A 19,554-nucleotide genomic window follows, 5' to 3' on the forward strand; every position below is an offset into this window, starting at 1 on the left:
GGGAGGACACTGTTGGTATAGGGGGGTGTTTTGGGGAGGACACTGTTGGTATAGGGGGGTGTTTTGGGGAGGACAATGTTGGTATAGGGGGGTGTTTTGGGGAGGACAATGTTGGTATAGGGGGGTGTTTTGGGGAGGACAATGTTGGTATAGGGTATAGGGTGTGTTTGGGGAGGACACTGTTGGTATAGGGGGGTGTTTTGGGGAGGACACTGTTGGTATAGGGGGGTGTTTTGGGGAGGACACAGTTGGTATAGGGGGGTGTTTTGGGGAGGACACTGTTGGTATAGGGGGGTGTTTTGGGGAGGACACTGTTGGTATAGGGGGGTGTTTTGGGGAGGACATAGTTGGACACACTTCCTGTGCTGCTCCCTGCAGACTTCGTTCTCATTGCGAAGCAGCTCTTGCTTGTTTTTCTGTTTATATGTTTCCTTTTTAAAAGCAATTAGAAGGAGCCGCGCGTCACAGTCTGTCTTTCTACCAGTGCAGTGGAGTAGTTGTGTGCCCTTGTCATATGTCGGTATTCACTTCAATTCAGGCCACTAAGATTTCAGTTTACAAAAGCTGCAAGAGTTTCCACTGCGAGGAATATTTTTTTTTGGTTTTTCAGGAATGCTTCTTCCTGCACCGAATAGCTAAATGTGACGGTTACCGTGGTGATCACACACTCTGTCATCCTGTTCCGTGAACAGGATCTGAGGTAACTTTCCTGCCAGTTCTTTTGCTTAAATACAAAGAAATGATGCAGCCTAAACAAGCGTTTTGATAAGTGCAACTATAAAATGACAAAATGTTTTGCCGGTACTCCGTGTGGTGGGGTGGGAGAGGGGGGGTTAAGGAAGGGTTGGGTTTCCCCTAAGCCTTACTCTGGTATCGCTGCTGCCTTTAAACTATCGTCAGCCTGTGTGTGTCCCTGTCTGTCTGCTTCACAACAGCCCCGCAGCACAGCTCTGCACTCTGCAGACTCTGCTGCTGTGGGGAATTGAAACAGTGAAATAGTGAAGTGTTGAGAAGAGAAGGTCCAGCAAAAGGCCGCGGGAGTCGCTTATCAGGGTTTGAATTTTGGAGCAGGTTTGTTTCTCTTGGTTTCAGACTGCTCCCCAAGCCAATCGTAGAGCTGTGTGGATGGAGTTCCTGTCTGTCTCTCAGAGGTTGAGAGGTGTCCTCTGAAGGAGTCTCTTTTGTATGCATTCCAGGTAAACAGCGTCTGTTTCAAGTGTAGGCAGGTGTTTTGAATCACTGTCCCCACGTTCAGCCTCCCTCCACTCTCTCTCGCCTCCCTTTTTCCATTATGGTGCATTCCTTCCAATGCGCACTCCTGAGTTGATGCACTGTGCCTCCTTGTCCACTAGGGGAGCCCCTGCACTGGAGCCCTGCAGAGCCCATCACTATTCACCTTCACTAAACCTGAATGCATGGCTCCGTCTCTCACTGGCGTGCAAGCCCTGTCTGTAAAGCTGCTCTGCAGGCGGGTGTGTGCTGTCAGCTTTGTGCAGCCGGCTCTGTGCAGGCGGGTCTACAGCGGGCTCTGTGCAGGCGGGTCTACAGCAGGCTCTGTGCAGCCGGCTCTGTGCAGGTGGGTCTGCTGTGTGCTCTGTGCAGTCGGCTCTGTGCAGGCGGGTCTACAGCTGGCTCTGTGCAGACGGGTCTTTGCAGGCGGGTCTGTGCAGCCAGGTTTGTGTAACCGGCTCTGTGCAGAAGGGTCTTTGCAGCCGGCTTTGTGCAGCCGAGTCTGTGCAGCCAGAGGCTTGTCCCTGGTACTTCAGGACACCTCCCTCACTGTAGCCTTTGGCTGGTGCTGATTCTTTTGGCAGGACTGTGTCTGATATGCTGCATACATCATACATACTATTTAGAAGCAAATGAGTCTGCATGACCTTTTATAGTATAATAGCCATTGCAAATCCAGAGCGCCCCCTGTCTGCAAGGCAGACCTGACTCTGAGAAAAGGGCAGTGCTTGTGCTGAAGAGCAGTGTGCTTGATTGTAGGTGTGTTCCTGACCTGGCAGTGTGGGAGCCGGTTCACTAGGGGGCGCTGTGGGAGGGGTCCTGTCTTTCTGTTTCATTTGCTTTGCCCTTTTCGACGGGCACTGTATGTGTATTAAATAAAGCAAAACCAACTTTTAAATGAAAAAAGCAGCCCTGTGGTTATTGTGTTTGTTCAGCTCTCTTGTAGCACCATGTGGTCTACAGGCGTTTCCCTCTGCATCAGTGCTCCTCACAGTAACGTGGGCACGGGCAGAAATTGATCTGACTTGGCTGTTTGCGGGCACGTTGACTTAAACACTGCCTTCCTGCGACATATACAGTGTGTGTGTGTGTGTGTGTGTGTATATATATGTATATATATATATATATATATATATATATATATATATATATATATATATATATATATATATATATATACACACACACACACACACACACACACGGTGGCTTGCAAAAGTATTGACCCCCCTTGGCATTTTTCTTATTTTTTTGCCTTACAACCTGGAATTAAAATGGATTTTTATTTGGATTTCATGTAACAGACATACACAAAATAGTCCAAATTGGTGAAGAGAAATGAAAAAAATAACTTGTTTCAAAATAATATTAAGCCTCTAAATAAGATCTGGTGCAACCAGTTACCTTCAGAAGTCACATAATTAGTTAAATAAAGTCCACCTGTGTGTAATCTAAGTGTCACATGATCTGTCACATGATCTCAGTATATATACACCTGTCTGAAAGGCCCCAGAGTCTGCAACACCACCAAGCAAGCGGCACCATGAAGACCAAGGAGCTCTCCAAACAGGTCAGGGACAAAGTTGTGGAGAAGCACAGATCAGGGTTGGGTTATAAAAAAATATCCGAAACTTTGAACATCCCACGGAGCACCATTAAAGCCATTATTAAAAAATGGAAAGAATATGGCACCACAACAAACCTCCCACCAAAAATCACGGACCAGGCAAGGAGGGCTTTAATCAGAGAGGCAACAAAGAGACCAAAGATAACCCTGAAGGAGCTGCAAAGCTCCACAGCGGAGACTGGAGTATCTGTCCATAGGACCACTTTAAGCCGTACACTCCACAGAGCTGGGCTTTACAGAAGAGTGGCCAGAAAAAAGCCATTGCTTAAAGAAAAAAATAAGCAAACACGTTTGGTGTTGCCAAAAGGATGTGGGAGACTCCCCAAACATATGGAAGAAGGTACTCTGGTCAGATGAGACTAAAACTGAGCTTTTTGGCCATCAAGGAAAACGTTATGTCTGGCGCAAACCCAACACCTCTCATCACCCCGAGAACACCATCCCCACAGTGAAGCATGGTGGTGGCAGCATCATGCTGTGGGGATGTTTCTCATTGGTAGGGACTGGGAAACTGGTCAGAATTGAAGGAATGATGGATGGCGCTAAATACAGGGAAATTCTTGAGGGAAACCTGTTTCAGTCTTCCAGAGATTTGAGACTGGGACGGAGGTTCACCTTCCAGCAGGACAATGACCCTAAGCATACTGCTGAAGCAACACTCGAGTGGTTTAAGGGGAAACATTCAAATGTCTTGGAATGGCCTAGTCAAAGCCCAGACCTCAATCCAATTGAGAATCTGTGGTATGACTTAAAGATTGCTGTACACCAGCAGAACCCATCCAACTTGAAGGAGCTGGAGCAGTTTTGCCTTGAAGAATGGGCAAAAACTCCAGTGGCTAGATGTGCCAAGCTTATAGATACATACCCCAAGAGACTTGCAGCTATAATTGCTGCAAAAGGTGGCTCTACAAAGTATTGACTTTGGGGGGGGGTGAATACTTATGCACGCTCAAGTTTTCTGTTTTTTTGTCTTATTTCTTGTTTGTTTCACAATAAAAAATATTTTGCATCTTCAAAGTGGTAGGCATGTTGTGTAAATCAAATGATACAAATCCTCAAAAAATCCATTTTAATTCCAGGTTGTAAGGCAACAAAATAGGAAAAATGCCAAGGGGGGGTCAATACTTTCGCAAGCCACTGTATATATACAGTGGCTTGCAAAAGTATTCAGACCCCTGACCAATTCTCTCATATTACTGAATTACAAATGGTTCGTTGAAATTTTGTTCTGTTCCATATTTTATTTTAAAACACTTAAACTCAAAATGAATTATTGTAAGGGGACATTGGTTTTATGTTGGGAAATATTTGTAAGAAAAATAAAAAACTGAAATATCTTGTTTGCATAAGTATTCAACCCCTACACATTAATATTTGGTAGAGCCACCTTTCGCTGCAATAACAGCTTTAAGTCTTTTGGGGTAAGTATGTACCAGCTTTGCACACAGTGTCGGAGTGATTTGGCCCATTCTTCTTGGCAGATTTGCTCCAGGTTGTTCAGGTTGGTTGGACGACGCTTGTGGACTGCAATTTTCAAATAGTGCCACAGATTCTCAGTGGGATTGAGATCAGGACTTTGACTGAGCCACTGTAGGACATTCGCCTTTTTGTTCTTGAGCCACTCTAATGTTGCTTTGGCCTTGTGCTTGGGATCATTATCCTGCTGAAAGGTGAATTTCCTCCCAAGCTTCAGTTTTTTAGCGGACTGAAGCAGATTCTCTTGCAGTATTTTCCTGTATTTTGCTCCATCCATTCTTCCTTCAATTGTAACAAGATGCCCAGTCCCTGCTGATGAGAAGCATCCCCACAGCATAATGCTGCCACCACCATATTTCACTGTAGGGATGGTGTATCTTGAGGCATGGGCAGTGTTAGGTTTGCGCCACACATAGCACTTTGAGTTTTGGCCAAAAAGCTCTATCTTGGTCTCATCTGACCACAAAACCTTTTCCCACGTCGCAGCTGGGTCACTCTTATGCTTTCTGGCAAACTCCAGACGTGCTTTCAGATGGTACTTTTTGAGTAACGGCTTCTTTCTTGCCACCCTCCCATACAGGCCAGTGTTATGCAGAGCTCTTGATATGGTTGACTGGTGCACCATTACTCCGCTCCCAGCCACTGAACTCTGTAGCTCCTTCAAAGTGATTGTTGGCCTCTCTGTGGCTTCTCTCACTAGTCTCCTTCTTGTTTGAGCGCTGAGTTATGAGGGACGGCCTTTTCTTGGTAGTGCCTGGGTGGTGTGATTCATCTTCCACTTCCTGATTATTGATCCAACTGTGCTCACTGGGATATCCAAACACTTGGATATTATTTTGTACCCTTTCCCTAATCTATGCATTTGTATTACTTTATCTCTAACTTCTGTAGAATGCTCTTTGTCCTTCATTTTCCTTCAGATTCACAGCCTTACCAATGATCCTTCAACAGTGGGGTTTTTATCCAGAAAATGTGACAGCAACTTTAATGGTTCACAGGTGGAGGCCAATGAGCACAGAGGTTGAATACTTATGCAAGCAAGATATTTCTTCTGGGAAAATCAATTTCTTGTGTCTTGGGTCTGCTTTTAAAGGGGCAACGAATGGTGTGAGTGGCGGAATCTCTTACATATGGTGGTAGCGGTGGGATTATGTAAGAGATTCCGCCACTCACACCATTCGTTGCCCCTTTAAAAGCAGACCCAAGACACAAGAAATTGATTTTCCCAGCACTTGCGCGCACTTTTAATAAACAGAAATAAACAAAATACAGAAAATAAACACCTAGCTCCCATTCGGAGCACTAACTAGAAAACACAAACTGGAACCTAACTGAAACAGGACCGGACAGCTAACCTGTTTACCGGTTCAAAACAAACTAAACACACACGCACACTCACGTACCCTTTCAGCACCACGATAATTTACGGTTGCCTTTGGGCAACCGGGCTCTACACTCACAGCAGCCTTGAGCAAACTGGCTGCTCTCTATAAATACCCTGCACCTGGGTTTAATTTAACAATAGCTACCTGGTGCAGGTGATAATTAATAATAAAACAATTAGCTAAATGTGCATACGCACATGTTTTCTGCAGGGAGGATACTAACCCCCTCCCTGCTGTATTACTATATATATATATATATATATATATATATATATATATATATATATATATATATATATATATACACACACACACACACACACACATTACTGTGCAAAAGTTTTAGGCAGGTGTGAAAAAATGCTGTAAAGTAAGAATGCTTTCAAAAATAGACATGTTAATAGTTTATATTTATCAATTAACAAAATGCAAAGTGAGTGAACAGAAGAAAAATCTACATCAAATCAATATTTGGTGTGACCACCCTTTGCCTTCAAAACAGCATCAGTTCTTCTAGGTACACTTGCACACAGTTTTTGAAGGAACTCGGCAGGTAGGTTGGCCCAAACATCTTGGAGAACTAACCACAGTTCTTCTGTGGATTTAGGCAGCCTCAGTTGCTTCTCTCTCTTCATGTAATCCCAGACAGACTCGATGATGTTGAGATCAGGGCTCTGTGGGGGCCATACCATCACTTCCAGGACTCCTTGTTCTTCTTTACGCTGAAGATAGTTCTTAATGACTTTCGCTGTATGTTTGGGGTCGTTGTCATGCTGCAGAATAAATTTGGGGCCAATCAGATGCCTCCCTGATGGTATTGCATGATGGATAAGTATCTGCCTGTACTTCTCAGCATTGAGAAGACCATTAATTCTGACCAAATCCCCAACTCCATTTGCAGAAATGCAGTCCCAAACTTGCAAGGAACCTCCACCATGCTTCACTGTTGCCTGCAGACACTCATTCGTGTACCGCTCTCCAGCCCTTCGGTGAACAAACTGCCTTCTGCTACAGCCAAATATTTCAAATTTTGACTCATCAGTCCAGAGCACCTGCTGCCATTTTTCTGCACCCCAGTTCCTGTGTTTTCGTGCATAGTTGAGTCGTTTGGCCTTGTTTCCACGTCGGAGGTATGGCTTTTTGGCGGCAAGTCTTCCATGAAGGCTACTTCTGACCAGACTTCTCTGGACAGTAGATGGGTGTACCAGGGTTCCACTGTTTTCTGCCAATTCTGAGCTGATGGCATTGCTGGACATCTTCCGATTGTGAAGGGAAGTAAGCATGATGTGTCTTTCATCTGCTGCAGTAAGTTTCCTTGGCCGACCACTGCGTCTACGGTCCTCAACGTTGCCCGTTTCTTTGTGCTTCTTCAAAAGAGCTTGGACAGCACATCTGGAAACCCCTGTCTGCCTTGAAATTTTTGCCTGGGAGAGACCTTGCTGATGCAGTATAACTACCTTGTGTCTTGTTGCTGTGCTCAGTCTTGCCATGGTGTATGACTTTTGACAGGAAACTGTCTTCAGCAACCTCACCTTGTTAGCTGAGTTTGGCTGTTCCTCACCCAGTTTTATTCCTCCTACACAGCTGTTTCTGTTTCAGTTAATGATTGTGTTTCAACCTACATATTGAATTGATGATCATTAGCACCTGCTTGGTATAATTGTTTAATCATACAGCTGACTATATGCCTACAAAATCCCTGACTTTGTGCAAGTGTACCTAGAAGAATTGCTGCTGTTTTCGAAGGCAAAGGGTGGTCACACCAAATATGGATTTGATTTAGGTTTTTCTTCTGTTCACTCACTTTGCATTTAGTTAATTGATAAATATAATCTATTAACATGTCTATTTTTGAAAGCATTTTTTTCACACCTGACTAAAACTTTTGCACAGTACTGTATATATATATATAGTGATGAATCCTTGCTTCTGGTTGCACTCTATGACTGTGTAGGATAGTCTTCCACACACTAGCAGGTGTGTTTAAATACCAAACACTGACAGCAGTCCAGTTACCCTCCTTGGGTTGTATTTATTTTAGAAAAACAAAATCAAATAAACAAACAAAACCTAACCCTTTTTTGGGTCCTAAACGAAACAGGGGCAGGCTAATTCTGCTTACCCTGAAACAAACTATCCATTCAGTTTTAAAGTCCTCTGTTACCTCAACGTTTGGCCTCTTCTCTTTGTTCTCCCCTCCTCCACATTCTCAACTTTACCAGCTTTAACTGCTACACAATTAGTTAATTAAACAATTAAGATAAATTTATGATAACTCCTCACATAGGTATGCTCCCCAGGGTCTTAAAGCCTTCATAAGAACATAAGAAAGTTTACAAACGAGAGGAGGCCATTCGGCCCATCTTGCTCGTTTGGTTGTTAGTAGCTTATTGATTCCAGAATCTCATCAAGCAGCTTCTTGAAGGACCCCAGGGTGTCAGCTTCAACAACATTACTGGGGAGTTGATTCCAGACCCTCACGATTCTCTGTGTAAAAAAGTGCCTGCTATTTTCTGTTCTGAATGCCCCTTTGTCTAATCTCCATTTGTGACCCCTGGTCCCTGAACAGATTCAATTCTTTTAGCCTGTCTGCATATGACATGCCTTTTAAGCCCGGAATAATTCTGGTCGCTCTTCTTTGCACTCTTTCTAGAGCAGCAATATCTTTTTTATAGCAAGTTGACCAGAACTGCACACAATATTCAAGATGAGGTCTTACTAGTGTATTGTACAGTTTTAACATTACTTCCCTTGATTTAAATTCAACACTTTTCACAATGTATCCAAGCATCTTGTTAGCCTTTTTTATAGCTTCCCCACATTGTCTAGACGAAGGCATTTCTGAGTCAACAAAAACTCCTAGGTCTTTTTCATAGATTCCTTCTCCAATTTCAATATCTCCCACATGATATTTATAATGTACATTTTTATTTCCTGCGTGCAGTACCTTACACTTTTCTCTATTAAATGTCATTTGCCATGTGTCTGCCCAGTTCTGAATCTTGTCTAGATCATTTTGAATGACCTTTGCTGCTGCAACAGTGTTTGCTACTCCTCCTATTTTTGTGTCGTCTGCAAATTTAACAAGTTTGCTTACTATACCAGAATCTAAATCATTAATGTAGATTAGGAATAGCAGAGGACCTAATACTGGTCCCTGTGGTACACCACTGGTTACCACACTCCATTCTGAGGTTTTTCCTCTAATCAGTACTTTCTGTTTTCTACATGTTAACCACTCCCTAATCCATGTACATGTGTTTCCTTGAATCCCTACTGCGTTCAGTTTGAGAATTAATCTTTTGTGCGGGACTTTGTCAAAAGCTTTCTGGAAATCTAAATAAACCATGTCATATGCTTTGCAATTATCCATTATCGATGTTGCATCCTCAAAAAAATCAAGCAAGTTAGTTAGACACGATCTCCCTTTCCTAAAACCATGTTGACTGTCTCCCAGGACCCTGTTACCATATAGGTAATTTTCCATTTTGGATCTTATTATAGTTTCCACAAGTTTGCATATAATAGAAGTCAGGCTCACTGGTCTGTAGTTACCTGGTTCAGTTTTGTTTCCCTTTTTGTGGATCGGTATTACGTTTGCAATTTTCCAGTCTGTCGGTACCACCCCTGTGTCAAGAGACTGCTGCATGATCTTGGTTAGCGGTTTGTAAATTACTTCTTTCATTTCTTTGAGTACTACTGGGAGGATCTCATCCGGCCCAGGGGATTTGTTTATTTTAAGAGCTCCTAGTCCCTTTAACACTTCTGCCTCGGTTATGCTAAAGTTATTTAAAACTGGATAGGAACTGGATGACATGTGGGGCATGTTGTCAGTATCTTCCTTTGTAAAAACTTATGAAAAGTAATCATTTAATATATTTGCTATTTTTTTCTTCATCTATGATTTTGCCATTTGTATCTCTTAAACATTTAATCTCCTCTTTGAATGTTCTCTTGCTGTTGTAATATAGTGCCTTTTTTCGCTGAATATTTTTTTTAATTGATATATTAAACCATTTTGGCCATTTAGTTTTACATTTAGATTTGTCTACTTTAGGGATGTAATTGTTTTGTGCCTCTAGTACTACATTTCTGAAGACCAACCATCCTTCTTCTGTGGGTGTTTTCTCTATTTTACTCCAGTCTACTTCTGTTAGTCTCTGTTTCATACCTTCATAGTTTGCTTTTCTAAAATTGTAAACCTTAGCTTTAGTTTTTACTTTTGGGGTTTTAAAAAGCACTTCAAATGAGACCATGTTGTGGTCTGAGTTTGCTAGTGGTTCTCTGACCTCTGTTTTAGTTATTCTGTCTTCGTTATTTGAAAAGACTAAATCATATATCCTTTCTAACATAATACATTATTTTCAACAAAACATAACATAAACCCAAGTCTGTGATTTAACCTAACACATCAAACTGTGGGAACCCATTTCTATTAATGTATTAACTGTAATTTTACTTTTAAATACATTACATTATTTCACAGTTTGTTTACTACCCAGTTGGTTTATGTTGTCTTCATATTTTATTATTTTAGTTTTCTTTGAAACCATCACCCAGATGGAGTGTGCATTCTTTTGCTCTGGAATGTACACTCCATCACAATATATAAAACATACACATTCAAATTACAGTATATATTTATTTATAAAACATACACATTCAAATCACAGAGTGTGTGTGTGTGTGTTATATATATATATATATATATATATATATATATATATATATATATATATATATATATATATATATATATATATATAACGCAAGAAGCGAGTGAGACTCACTCTGATAAGGCCCATTCTCTCAGACAGCAGTAATTGTGCGTGGTGCGCTTATTATTGAAATAATTTATATAAAATACCAATGCAAATATTTTTAAATAGCATGTTTACACAGATAACCATGAGTAAACTAAAATAAAAGAGGATAGCTATCATCTCGCATTGTTTCAATTTGGCAGATTTGTCCACACTACTCTGTTTTAAAGTTCACTCATCTGCAGTACAATTATTCAGAGAAAGTGGATTCGTAAATAAATCAACTACATGTTTCCCTTGTCTGGTGAAATTATAAAATACATAGAGAGAAAATTAAATTCTAAATACTGAAATATATTATTTTTCTTAATAAGTTGGCAAAATGTAGTGCTTACTAACATATTAACACCCTGTCTCTGCTCACGAATGATTGGACAGCTGTCAGATCTTTCACTTTCCCATTGGCTACTCATTCGCCTTCAATTTTCATGCAGAATACAGTGAATGGCCTCTGCTTGCTTATGATTGGACAGCTGCATTTAACTTGGCAGATATTTGACTCTCCTATTGGTTAAACTTACTGTCAGTGCCTGCAAGTGAAACAGACACAGTTTATGTTCCACCCAGCTAACTTGTGATTGGGCTACCGCAGAGAAAATACAGATATTCAGTTGGTTGATCGTATTGCGGTGTACATACAAGCACAGCATAAGCGAGCAGCACTGTCAACAGACTGCTGTGACGCTTTTGCTGGAAAACATGTTTAAAGTTTTATTTGTTTTCCCACTCTACAACCCGCCAGAAATGTGTTCAGGACCCATAATCTAAGAACAACTGCCGCGGGCACGATGGCCTGGCTACACGGGCACAATGGCCTGGCTTCGCGGGCACGATGACCTGGCTTCATGGGCACAATGGCCTGGCTTCACGGGCACGATGACCTGGCCTCACGGGCACGATGACCTGGCTTCACGGGCACCACTCTGAGGACCGCTGTTCTACAGGGTACAGGCCTGTGTGCACTTTGTCAGCTATAGTAGTGCCCCTGTCCCCCCAGCCTCTGATTACTCATTACAATTAGAGAACGTCTCTCACCTCATCACAATTAGAGACAACTTCTCACCTCATCACAATTAGAGAAAACTTCTCACCTCATCACTAGAGAAAATGTCTCTCACCTCATCACAACTAGAGAAGACTTCTCACCTCATCATTAGAGAACGTCTCTCACCTCATCACAATAAGAGAACATCTCTCACCTCATCACAATTGGAGAACGTCTCTCACCTCATCACAATTAGAGTCAATTTCTCTCACCTCATCACAATTAGAGTCAATTTCTTTTACCTCATCACAACTAGAAACAACTTATTTCACCTAATTAGATGCCTCACCATCACAACTAGAGAACAATTCTCACCTCATCATTAGAGAACTCTCACCTCATCACAATTAGAGACAATTCTCACCACATAACAACTAGAGAACACTTCTCACCTCATCATTAGAGAACTCACCTCATCACAATTAGAGACAATTCTCACCACATAACAACTAGAGAACACTTCTCACCTCATCATTAGAGAACTCTCACCTCATCACAATTAGAGACAATTCTCACCACATAACAACTAGAGAACACTTCTCACCTCATCATTAGAGAACTCTCACCTCATCACAATTAGAGACAATTCTCACCACATAACAACTAGAGAACACTTCTCTCACCACATCAGCGCTCTCCACAGAAGCATTGCACTGGTCATCCTCCCCCACCACCAGCATCATCGGGCACCTGATCCTCTCCACCTGCAGAGACACACCAACTCGGCAACGACAGAAAGCTTTACCCACTAGACCACACAGCCTCTGAGTCTCTCAGCTCCACCCACTAGACTACACAGCCTCTCAGTCTCTCAGCTCCACCCACTACACCACACAGCCTCTCAGTCTCTCAGCTCCACCCACTAGACCACACAGCCTCTCAGTCTCTCAGCTCCACCCACTAGACCACACAGCCTCTGAGTCTCTCAGCTCCACCCACTAGACTACACAGCCTCTCAGTTTCTCAGCTCCACCCACTACACCACAGCCTCTTAGTCTCTCAGCTCCACCCACTAGATCACACCCCCTCTCAGCTCCACCCACTAGACCACACAGCCTCTCAGTCTCTCAGCTCCACCCACTAGACCACACAGCCTCTCAGTCTCTCAGCTCCACCCACTACACCACAGCCTCTCAGTCTCTCAGCTCCACCCACTATACCACCCAGCCTCTCTCCCAGTTCCTCCAACACACCACACTGCACCCTCTCTCCAAATCCCTCCCTCACTGCCCTCCTTTCCCCTTCAAACCCTACCGGTCTTTGACTTGCCCTGTATCCTGTAATATCTCCCTGACGTACCTTCAGTTTGCGCTCTGCGGGGACAAGGCTCGGTGTTGTTGTGTTCTTGAAGCTCACATTGCCGTGCTCGTCGTACACCCACTCATCTCTATGCCTGCAAAGAAAAAACAGCAGCCGTCAATCAGGGACTGCAGTTCTATATCAAGAGCTATTCTAACAATAGAAAACCAGGACTGTGTAAAAGCATATTGGGTCTAATTGACTGCAGGATCCTGGACGGTAGTGTGAACATACTGCAACCCCACACACGCTTCACTTCTTCCATCTTGACTGAGGTTACTGCATCAGGACTTTTGCACTAAAACACCCAACTTCCTAGATTTAAATTACACACTGTAGCTTACATTTCAAGCTGTTCCATCATGCTTCCCTTCAGTGATGAGAACTGTATGCAGCTGGGTCCGTTTACCCCGATAACACACCGCAGCTGTGGAGACAAACCACAAACCACGTCAGCAGCATGGAGGGAGGGAAGCAATGCAGCTACATTAGTGACTCGGAGGGAGGGAAGCAATGCAGCTACATTAGTGGCTCAGGGAGAGAAGGAGGGAGGGAGGCCAAAGCAGGGAGTTCTCTTACTGTGATTTTGGGAAACTCTGACGCCATTTTGAGAGCGAGAACGGAGCCGAAGGAGATACCGAGGATCCCAACTCTGTCAGCACAGACCTGCGGGTGAGACTGGAGCACACTGAAGGCAGTCTGGAGAGAGAAGCACAGAGAGAACCCAATAGTAGTGTATGCAGAGAGAGAGAGAGAGAGAGAGAGAGGGGAGCACAAAGAGAACAGATATTAATCTATGTAGAGAGGAGCACAGAGAGAATAGATACTAGTGTATGCAGAGAGAGAGAGAGAGAGAGAGGAGCACAGAGAGAACAGAAACTAGGATATTGAGAGAGAGAGGAGCACACTGAAGCCAATCTGGAGATTCAAGGCCCCTACATTGTGTTTCCACACAGGGATATACAAATGAAGATGAGTGAAGTGAAGGGCTTGGAGCTCACACTGCCTGGCACTTTCTGCCCAGACTGCTTCTCCCTGTACCTGATAGTAGTCCTGCCCCATGTTGTACTCGTCGGGCGGCCCCGGCAGGTCCCTGTGATAGATGTACACCAGCGCCAGCGAGGCGTAGCCGCGAGAGGCCAGGAGAGCAGCGTGGTACTACACCAGCCCTCCCCCCATCCCCCACCGTGGGGAAGGGGCCCACACCTGAGAGAGAGCTTCAAGATAAACACTGAACTACCATCTGAAAGAGCAAACACACCCCCTCCTCAACCGACACACTTCAATATCACACAGAGCAAACACACCCCCTCCTCAACCAGCACACTTCAATATCACACAGAGCAAACACACCCCCTCCTCAACCAACACACTTCAATATCACACAGAGCAAACACACCCCCTCCTCAACCAGCACACTTCAATATCACACAGAGCAAACACACCCCCTCCTCAACCAACACACTTCAATATCACACAGAGCAAACACACCCCCTCCTCAACCAGCACACTTCAATATCACACAGAGCAAACACACCCCCTCCTCAACCAGCACACTTCAATATCACACAGAGCAAACACACCCCCTCCTCAACCAGCACACTTCAATATCACACAGAGCAAACACACCCCCCCCTCCTCAACCAGCACACTTCAATATCACACAGAGCAAACACACCCCCTCCTCAACCAGCACACTTCAATATCACACAGAGCAAAACACACCCCCTCCTCAACCAGCACACTTCAATATCACACAGAGCAAACACACCCCCTCCTCAACCAGCACACTTCAATATCACACAGAGCAAACACACCCCCTCCTCAACCAGCACACTTCAATATCACACAGAGCAAACACACCCCCTCCTCAACCAGCACACTTCAATATCACACAGAGCAAACACACCCCCCCTCAACCAGCACACTTCAATATCACACAGAGCAAACACACCCCCTCCTCAACCAGCACACTTCAATATCACACAGAGCAAACACACCCCCTCCTCAACCAGCACACTTCAATATCACACAGAGCAAACACACCCCCTCCTCAACCAGCACACTTCAATATCACACAGAGCAAGCACACCCCCTCCTCAACCAGCACACTTTAATATCACACAGAGCAAACACACCCCCTCCTCACTTCAATATCACACAGAGCAAACACACCCCCTCCTCAACCAGCACACTTCAATATCACACAGAGAGCAAACACACCCCCTCCTCAACCAGCACTTCAATATCACACAGAGCAAACACACCCCCTCCTCAACCAGCACACTTCAATATCACACAGAGCAAACACACCCCCTCCTCAACCAGCACACTTCAATATCACACAGAGCAAACACACCCCCTCCTCAACCAGCACACTTCAATATCACACAGAGCAAACACACCCCCTCCTCAACCAGCACACTTCAATATCACACAGAGCAAACACACCCCCTCCTCAACCAGCACACTTCAATATCACACAGAGCAAACACACCCCCTCCTCAACCAGCACACTTCAATATCACACAGAGCAAACACACCCCCTCCTCAACCAGCACACTTCAATATCACACAGAGCAAACACCCCCTCCTCCTCAATCACCAGCACACTTCAATATCACACAGAGCAACACACCACCCCCTCCTCAACCAGCACACTTCAATATCACACAGAGCAAACACACCCCCTCCTCAACCAGCGCACTTCAATATCACACAGAGCAAACACACCCCCTCCTCAACCAGCAGCACTTCAATATCACACAGAGCAAACACACCCCCTCCTCAACCAGCACACTTCAATATCACACAGAGCAAACACACCCCCTCCTCAACCAGCACACTTCAATATCACACAGAGCAAACACACCCCCTCCTCAACCAGCACACTTCAATATCACACAGAGCAAACACACCCCCTCCTCAACCAGCACACTTCAATATCACACAGAGCAAACACACCCCCTCCTCAACCAGCACACTTCAATATCACACAGAGCAAACACAACCCCCCTCCTCAACCAGCGCACTTCAATATCACACAGAGCAAACACACCCCCTCCTCAACCAGCACACTTCAATATCACACAGAGCAAACACACCCCCCCTCCTCCTCAGCACACTTCAATATCACACAGAGCAAACACACCCCCTCCTCAACCAGCACACTTCAATATCACACAGAGCAAGAGCACACCCCCTCCTCAACCAGCACACTTCACTTCACACAGAGCAAACACACCCCCTCCTCAACCAGCACACTTCAATATCACACAGAGCAAACACACCCCCTCCTCATCACCAGCACACTTCAATATCACACAGAGCAAACACACCCCCACACCAATATCAACCAAGCACACCCCCTCCTTAATATCACACAGAGCAAACACACCCCCTCCTCAACCAGCACACTTCAATATCACACAGAGCAAACACACCCCCTCCTCAACCAGCACACTTCAATATCACACAGAGCAAACACACCCCCTCCTCAACCAGCACACTTCAATATCACACAGAGCAAACACACCCCCTCCTCAACCAGCACACTTCAATATCACACAGAGCAAACACACCCCCTCCTCAACCAGCACACTTCAATATCACACAGAGCAAACACACCCCCTCCTCAACCAGCACACTTCAATATCACACAGAGCAAACACACCCCCTCCTCAACCAGCACACTTCAATATCCTCAACCAGCACTTCAATATCACACAGAGCAAACACACCCCCTCCTCAACCAACACACTTCAATATCACACAGAGCAGTAATGCACACGAGGCACCCGGGCAGTGAAGCCGTGAGTACTTGTGGTAGAGCGATGGGTTCCTGGGGAGGGGCAGGGCTGTGGGGTGTAATCCATTAACACACAGAGGCCCAGGAATATCGATGTCTTCTCTCTGTTCTTGTGATTTGTTCTGTTGTAAATTTGCCACTCACCCAGGGGCAGGAACAGGGTGCCCACCACTCCCCTCTGCCGCACCCCCGGTGCCAAGTACCAGCTCTCCAGAGACACTGCGGCCAGCACTGCCTGCTCCCCGAACCTGTCAGCCACGTGATCCTCCAGCACAGAGAGCTCCACGAGGAAGGGGGTCTCAACGTTTCTCTTCCGCAGCCTGGGGGCACAAACACACTGTACAGCAACCAGGTCTACGAGCAGGGTCCTTTTATAAACACAGCAGCACAGTGCTCCCCTTTCACAATGCAGCTCTCTCTCTATACACACACTGCAATGCTTATTGACCAGGCTGTACACACACGCTGTCAGCCCCTCTTTCCTGAGCCCCTCTCTGCTCCCGGGTGCAGTATGCAGGCTCCAGAAGAGGCCCATGGGCTCACAGCCAGTGTAGGAGCCGCCGTGGGATTCATCCCAGGACACTGCAAAGAGTAAACAGGATTACCCGTCCCAGCACAGAAACACAGAAACACAGCCCCTCAGTGCAGCACTTGAATACCCTCCCTGCACAGAAACGCTGCTCTCCACCCCCAGCACACACCCCTCCCAGCACAGAAACACTGCTCTCCACCCCCAGCACACCCCTCCCAGCACAGAAACACTGCTCTCCACCCCCAGCACACCCCTCCCAGCACAGAAACACTGCTCTCCACCCCCAGCACACCCCTCCCAGCACAGAAACACTGCTCTCCACCCCCAGCACACACCCCTCCCAGCACAGAAACACTGCTCTCCACCCCCAGCACACACCCCTCCCAGCACAGAAACACTGCTCTCCACCCCCAGCATACCCCTCCCAGCACAGAAACACTGCTCTCCACCCCCAGCACACCCCCCTCCCAGCACAGAAACACTGCTCTCCACCCCCAGCACACACCCCTCCCAGCACAGAAACACTGCTCTCCACCCCCAGCACACCCCTCCCAGCACAGAAACACTGCTCTCCACCCCCAGCACACACCCCTCCCAGCACAGAAACACTGCTCTCCACCCCCAGCACACACCCCTCCCAGCACAGAAACACTGCTCTCCACCCCCAGCACACCCCCCTCCCAGCACAGAAACACTGCTCTCCACCCCCAGCACACCCCTCCCAGCACAGAAACACTGCTCTCCACCCCCAGCACACCCCTCCCAGCACAGAAACACTGCTCTCCACCCCCAGCACACACCCCTCCCAGCACAGAAACACTGCTCTCCACCCCCAGCACACACCCCTCCCAGCACAGAAACACTGCTCTCCACCCCCAGCATACCCCTCCCAGCACAGAAACACTGCTCTCCACCCCCAGCACACACCCCTCCCAGCACAGAAACACTGCTCTCCACCCCCAGCACACACCCCTCCCAGCACAGAAACACTGCTCTCCACCCCCAGCACACACCCCTCCCAGCACAGAAACACTGCTCTCCACCCCCAGCACACACCCCTCCCAGCACAGAAACACTGCTCTCCACCCCCAGCACACACCCCTCCCAGCACAGAAACACTGCTCTCCACCCCCAGCACACACCCCTCCCAGCACAGAAACACTGCTCTCCACCCCCAGCACACCCCTCCCAGCACAGAAACACTGCTCTCCACCCCCAGCACACACCCCCTCCCAGCACAGAAACACTGCTCTCCACCCCCAGCACACACCCCTCCCAGCACAGAAACACTGCTCTCCACCCCCAGCACACCCCTCCCAGCACAGAAACACTGCTCTCCACCCCCAGCATACCCCTCCCAGCACAGAAACACTGCTCTCCACCCCCAGCACAGCCTGTCAATGCTGTACTCACCCCTCACAGCCCCGTGCTCGTCGCTAACATAGTGTGAATACGACTCCCACAAGTCATTTCTCTCACTGAGCAGGCTGGCCCGCAGTGTGATTGGTCGGTTGGGAGGCAGGTGCAGGACCGCTATTTCAATCGGCTCGTCAACGAGGGCGCGGGTGGGCGTGGCTCTGAGCAGGGGGGTGGGGCGCTTCTTGCTCCTCTCTCGAGCTGAACCTGAACGAGAGGAGATAGGAGAGCGGTCAGTAAGAGAGTCTGTGAGTCTCAGACCTGCAGTGGTTTAGTCCTTGGACTATATGCCATGATGCAATATCCCCCACACACACGATGCAGTGAAGACTGTATGAACCCATCCTGAAGCTCAGTATAGAAGCACAGTGAGGTCTTACTCATCATAATGCTCTGCTGGTAAATTCTCCTCTTAGCTGGAGAGTCTGCGAGTAGCATCATCCTATTGAGTCGGATTGAGTCTCTGCAGAACATCGACGCACTCCACAGCACAGGGGACAGTCTTCCCAGCGACAGCGAGTGGAAGCGACAGCGAGTGGGAGAAGTACAGGCGTGGAAAAGTACAGAGCAGTTTCGAAGCAGAAAGGAGAAATTGCATCTTGAATTGCTTTAATCAGAAAACAGAGGACATTGGGGAAACACAGCAGCAGCTCAAAGTCAAACAGCCGCGTGTGTTTTTCTGATAACAAACAAGCTGAAACTCGGAGCAGCTGATTCAAATTCAGCGCCGTTCTGAGACACGGGCGAGGGGAGGAGCCAACAGCACAGCAGAACAACGCAGTTAAACGAGGCAGTCTTCCCAGCGACAGCGAGTGGAAGCGACAGCGAGTGGGAGAAGTACAGGAGTGGAAAAGTACAGAGCAGTTTCGAAGCAGTAAGGAAGCAGGCTGACGGCTGCAGAAGAAACTAAACT

The 19,554-nt window shown here is 46.4% G+C and overlaps 1 protein-coding gene across 1 annotated transcript; it reads right to left on the reverse strand.

Moving 5' to 3' along the window:
• Positions 1–11,877: 11,877 nt before the first annotated feature.
• LOC121318979 (acyl-coenzyme A thioesterase 2, mitochondrial-like) lies at positions 11,878–19,079 on the reverse strand. The gene is made up of 11 exons (XM_041256218.1): positions 19,022–19,079; positions 18,639–18,848; positions 17,158–17,275; positions 16,838–17,013; positions 16,659–16,726; positions 13,927–14,043; positions 13,465–13,584; positions 13,230–13,312; positions 12,886–12,979; positions 12,210–12,290; positions 11,878–11,883 (listed from the first exon to the last, which is right to left on the reverse strand). Exons 1-11 carry the CDS (start codon positions 19,077–19,079, stop codon positions 11,878–11,880), a joined length of 1,131 nt encoding a protein of 376 aa, XP_041112152.1.
• Positions 19,080–19,554: the final 475 nt, after the last annotated feature.

The sequence above is a fragment of the Polyodon spathula genome, chromosome 7, assembly GCF_017654505.1.
Source record: "Polyodon spathula isolate WHYD16114869_AA chromosome 7, ASM1765450v1, whole genome shotgun sequence".
Lineage (NCBI taxonomy): Eukaryota > Metazoa > Chordata > Actinopteri > Acipenseriformes > Polyodontidae > Polyodon > Polyodon spathula.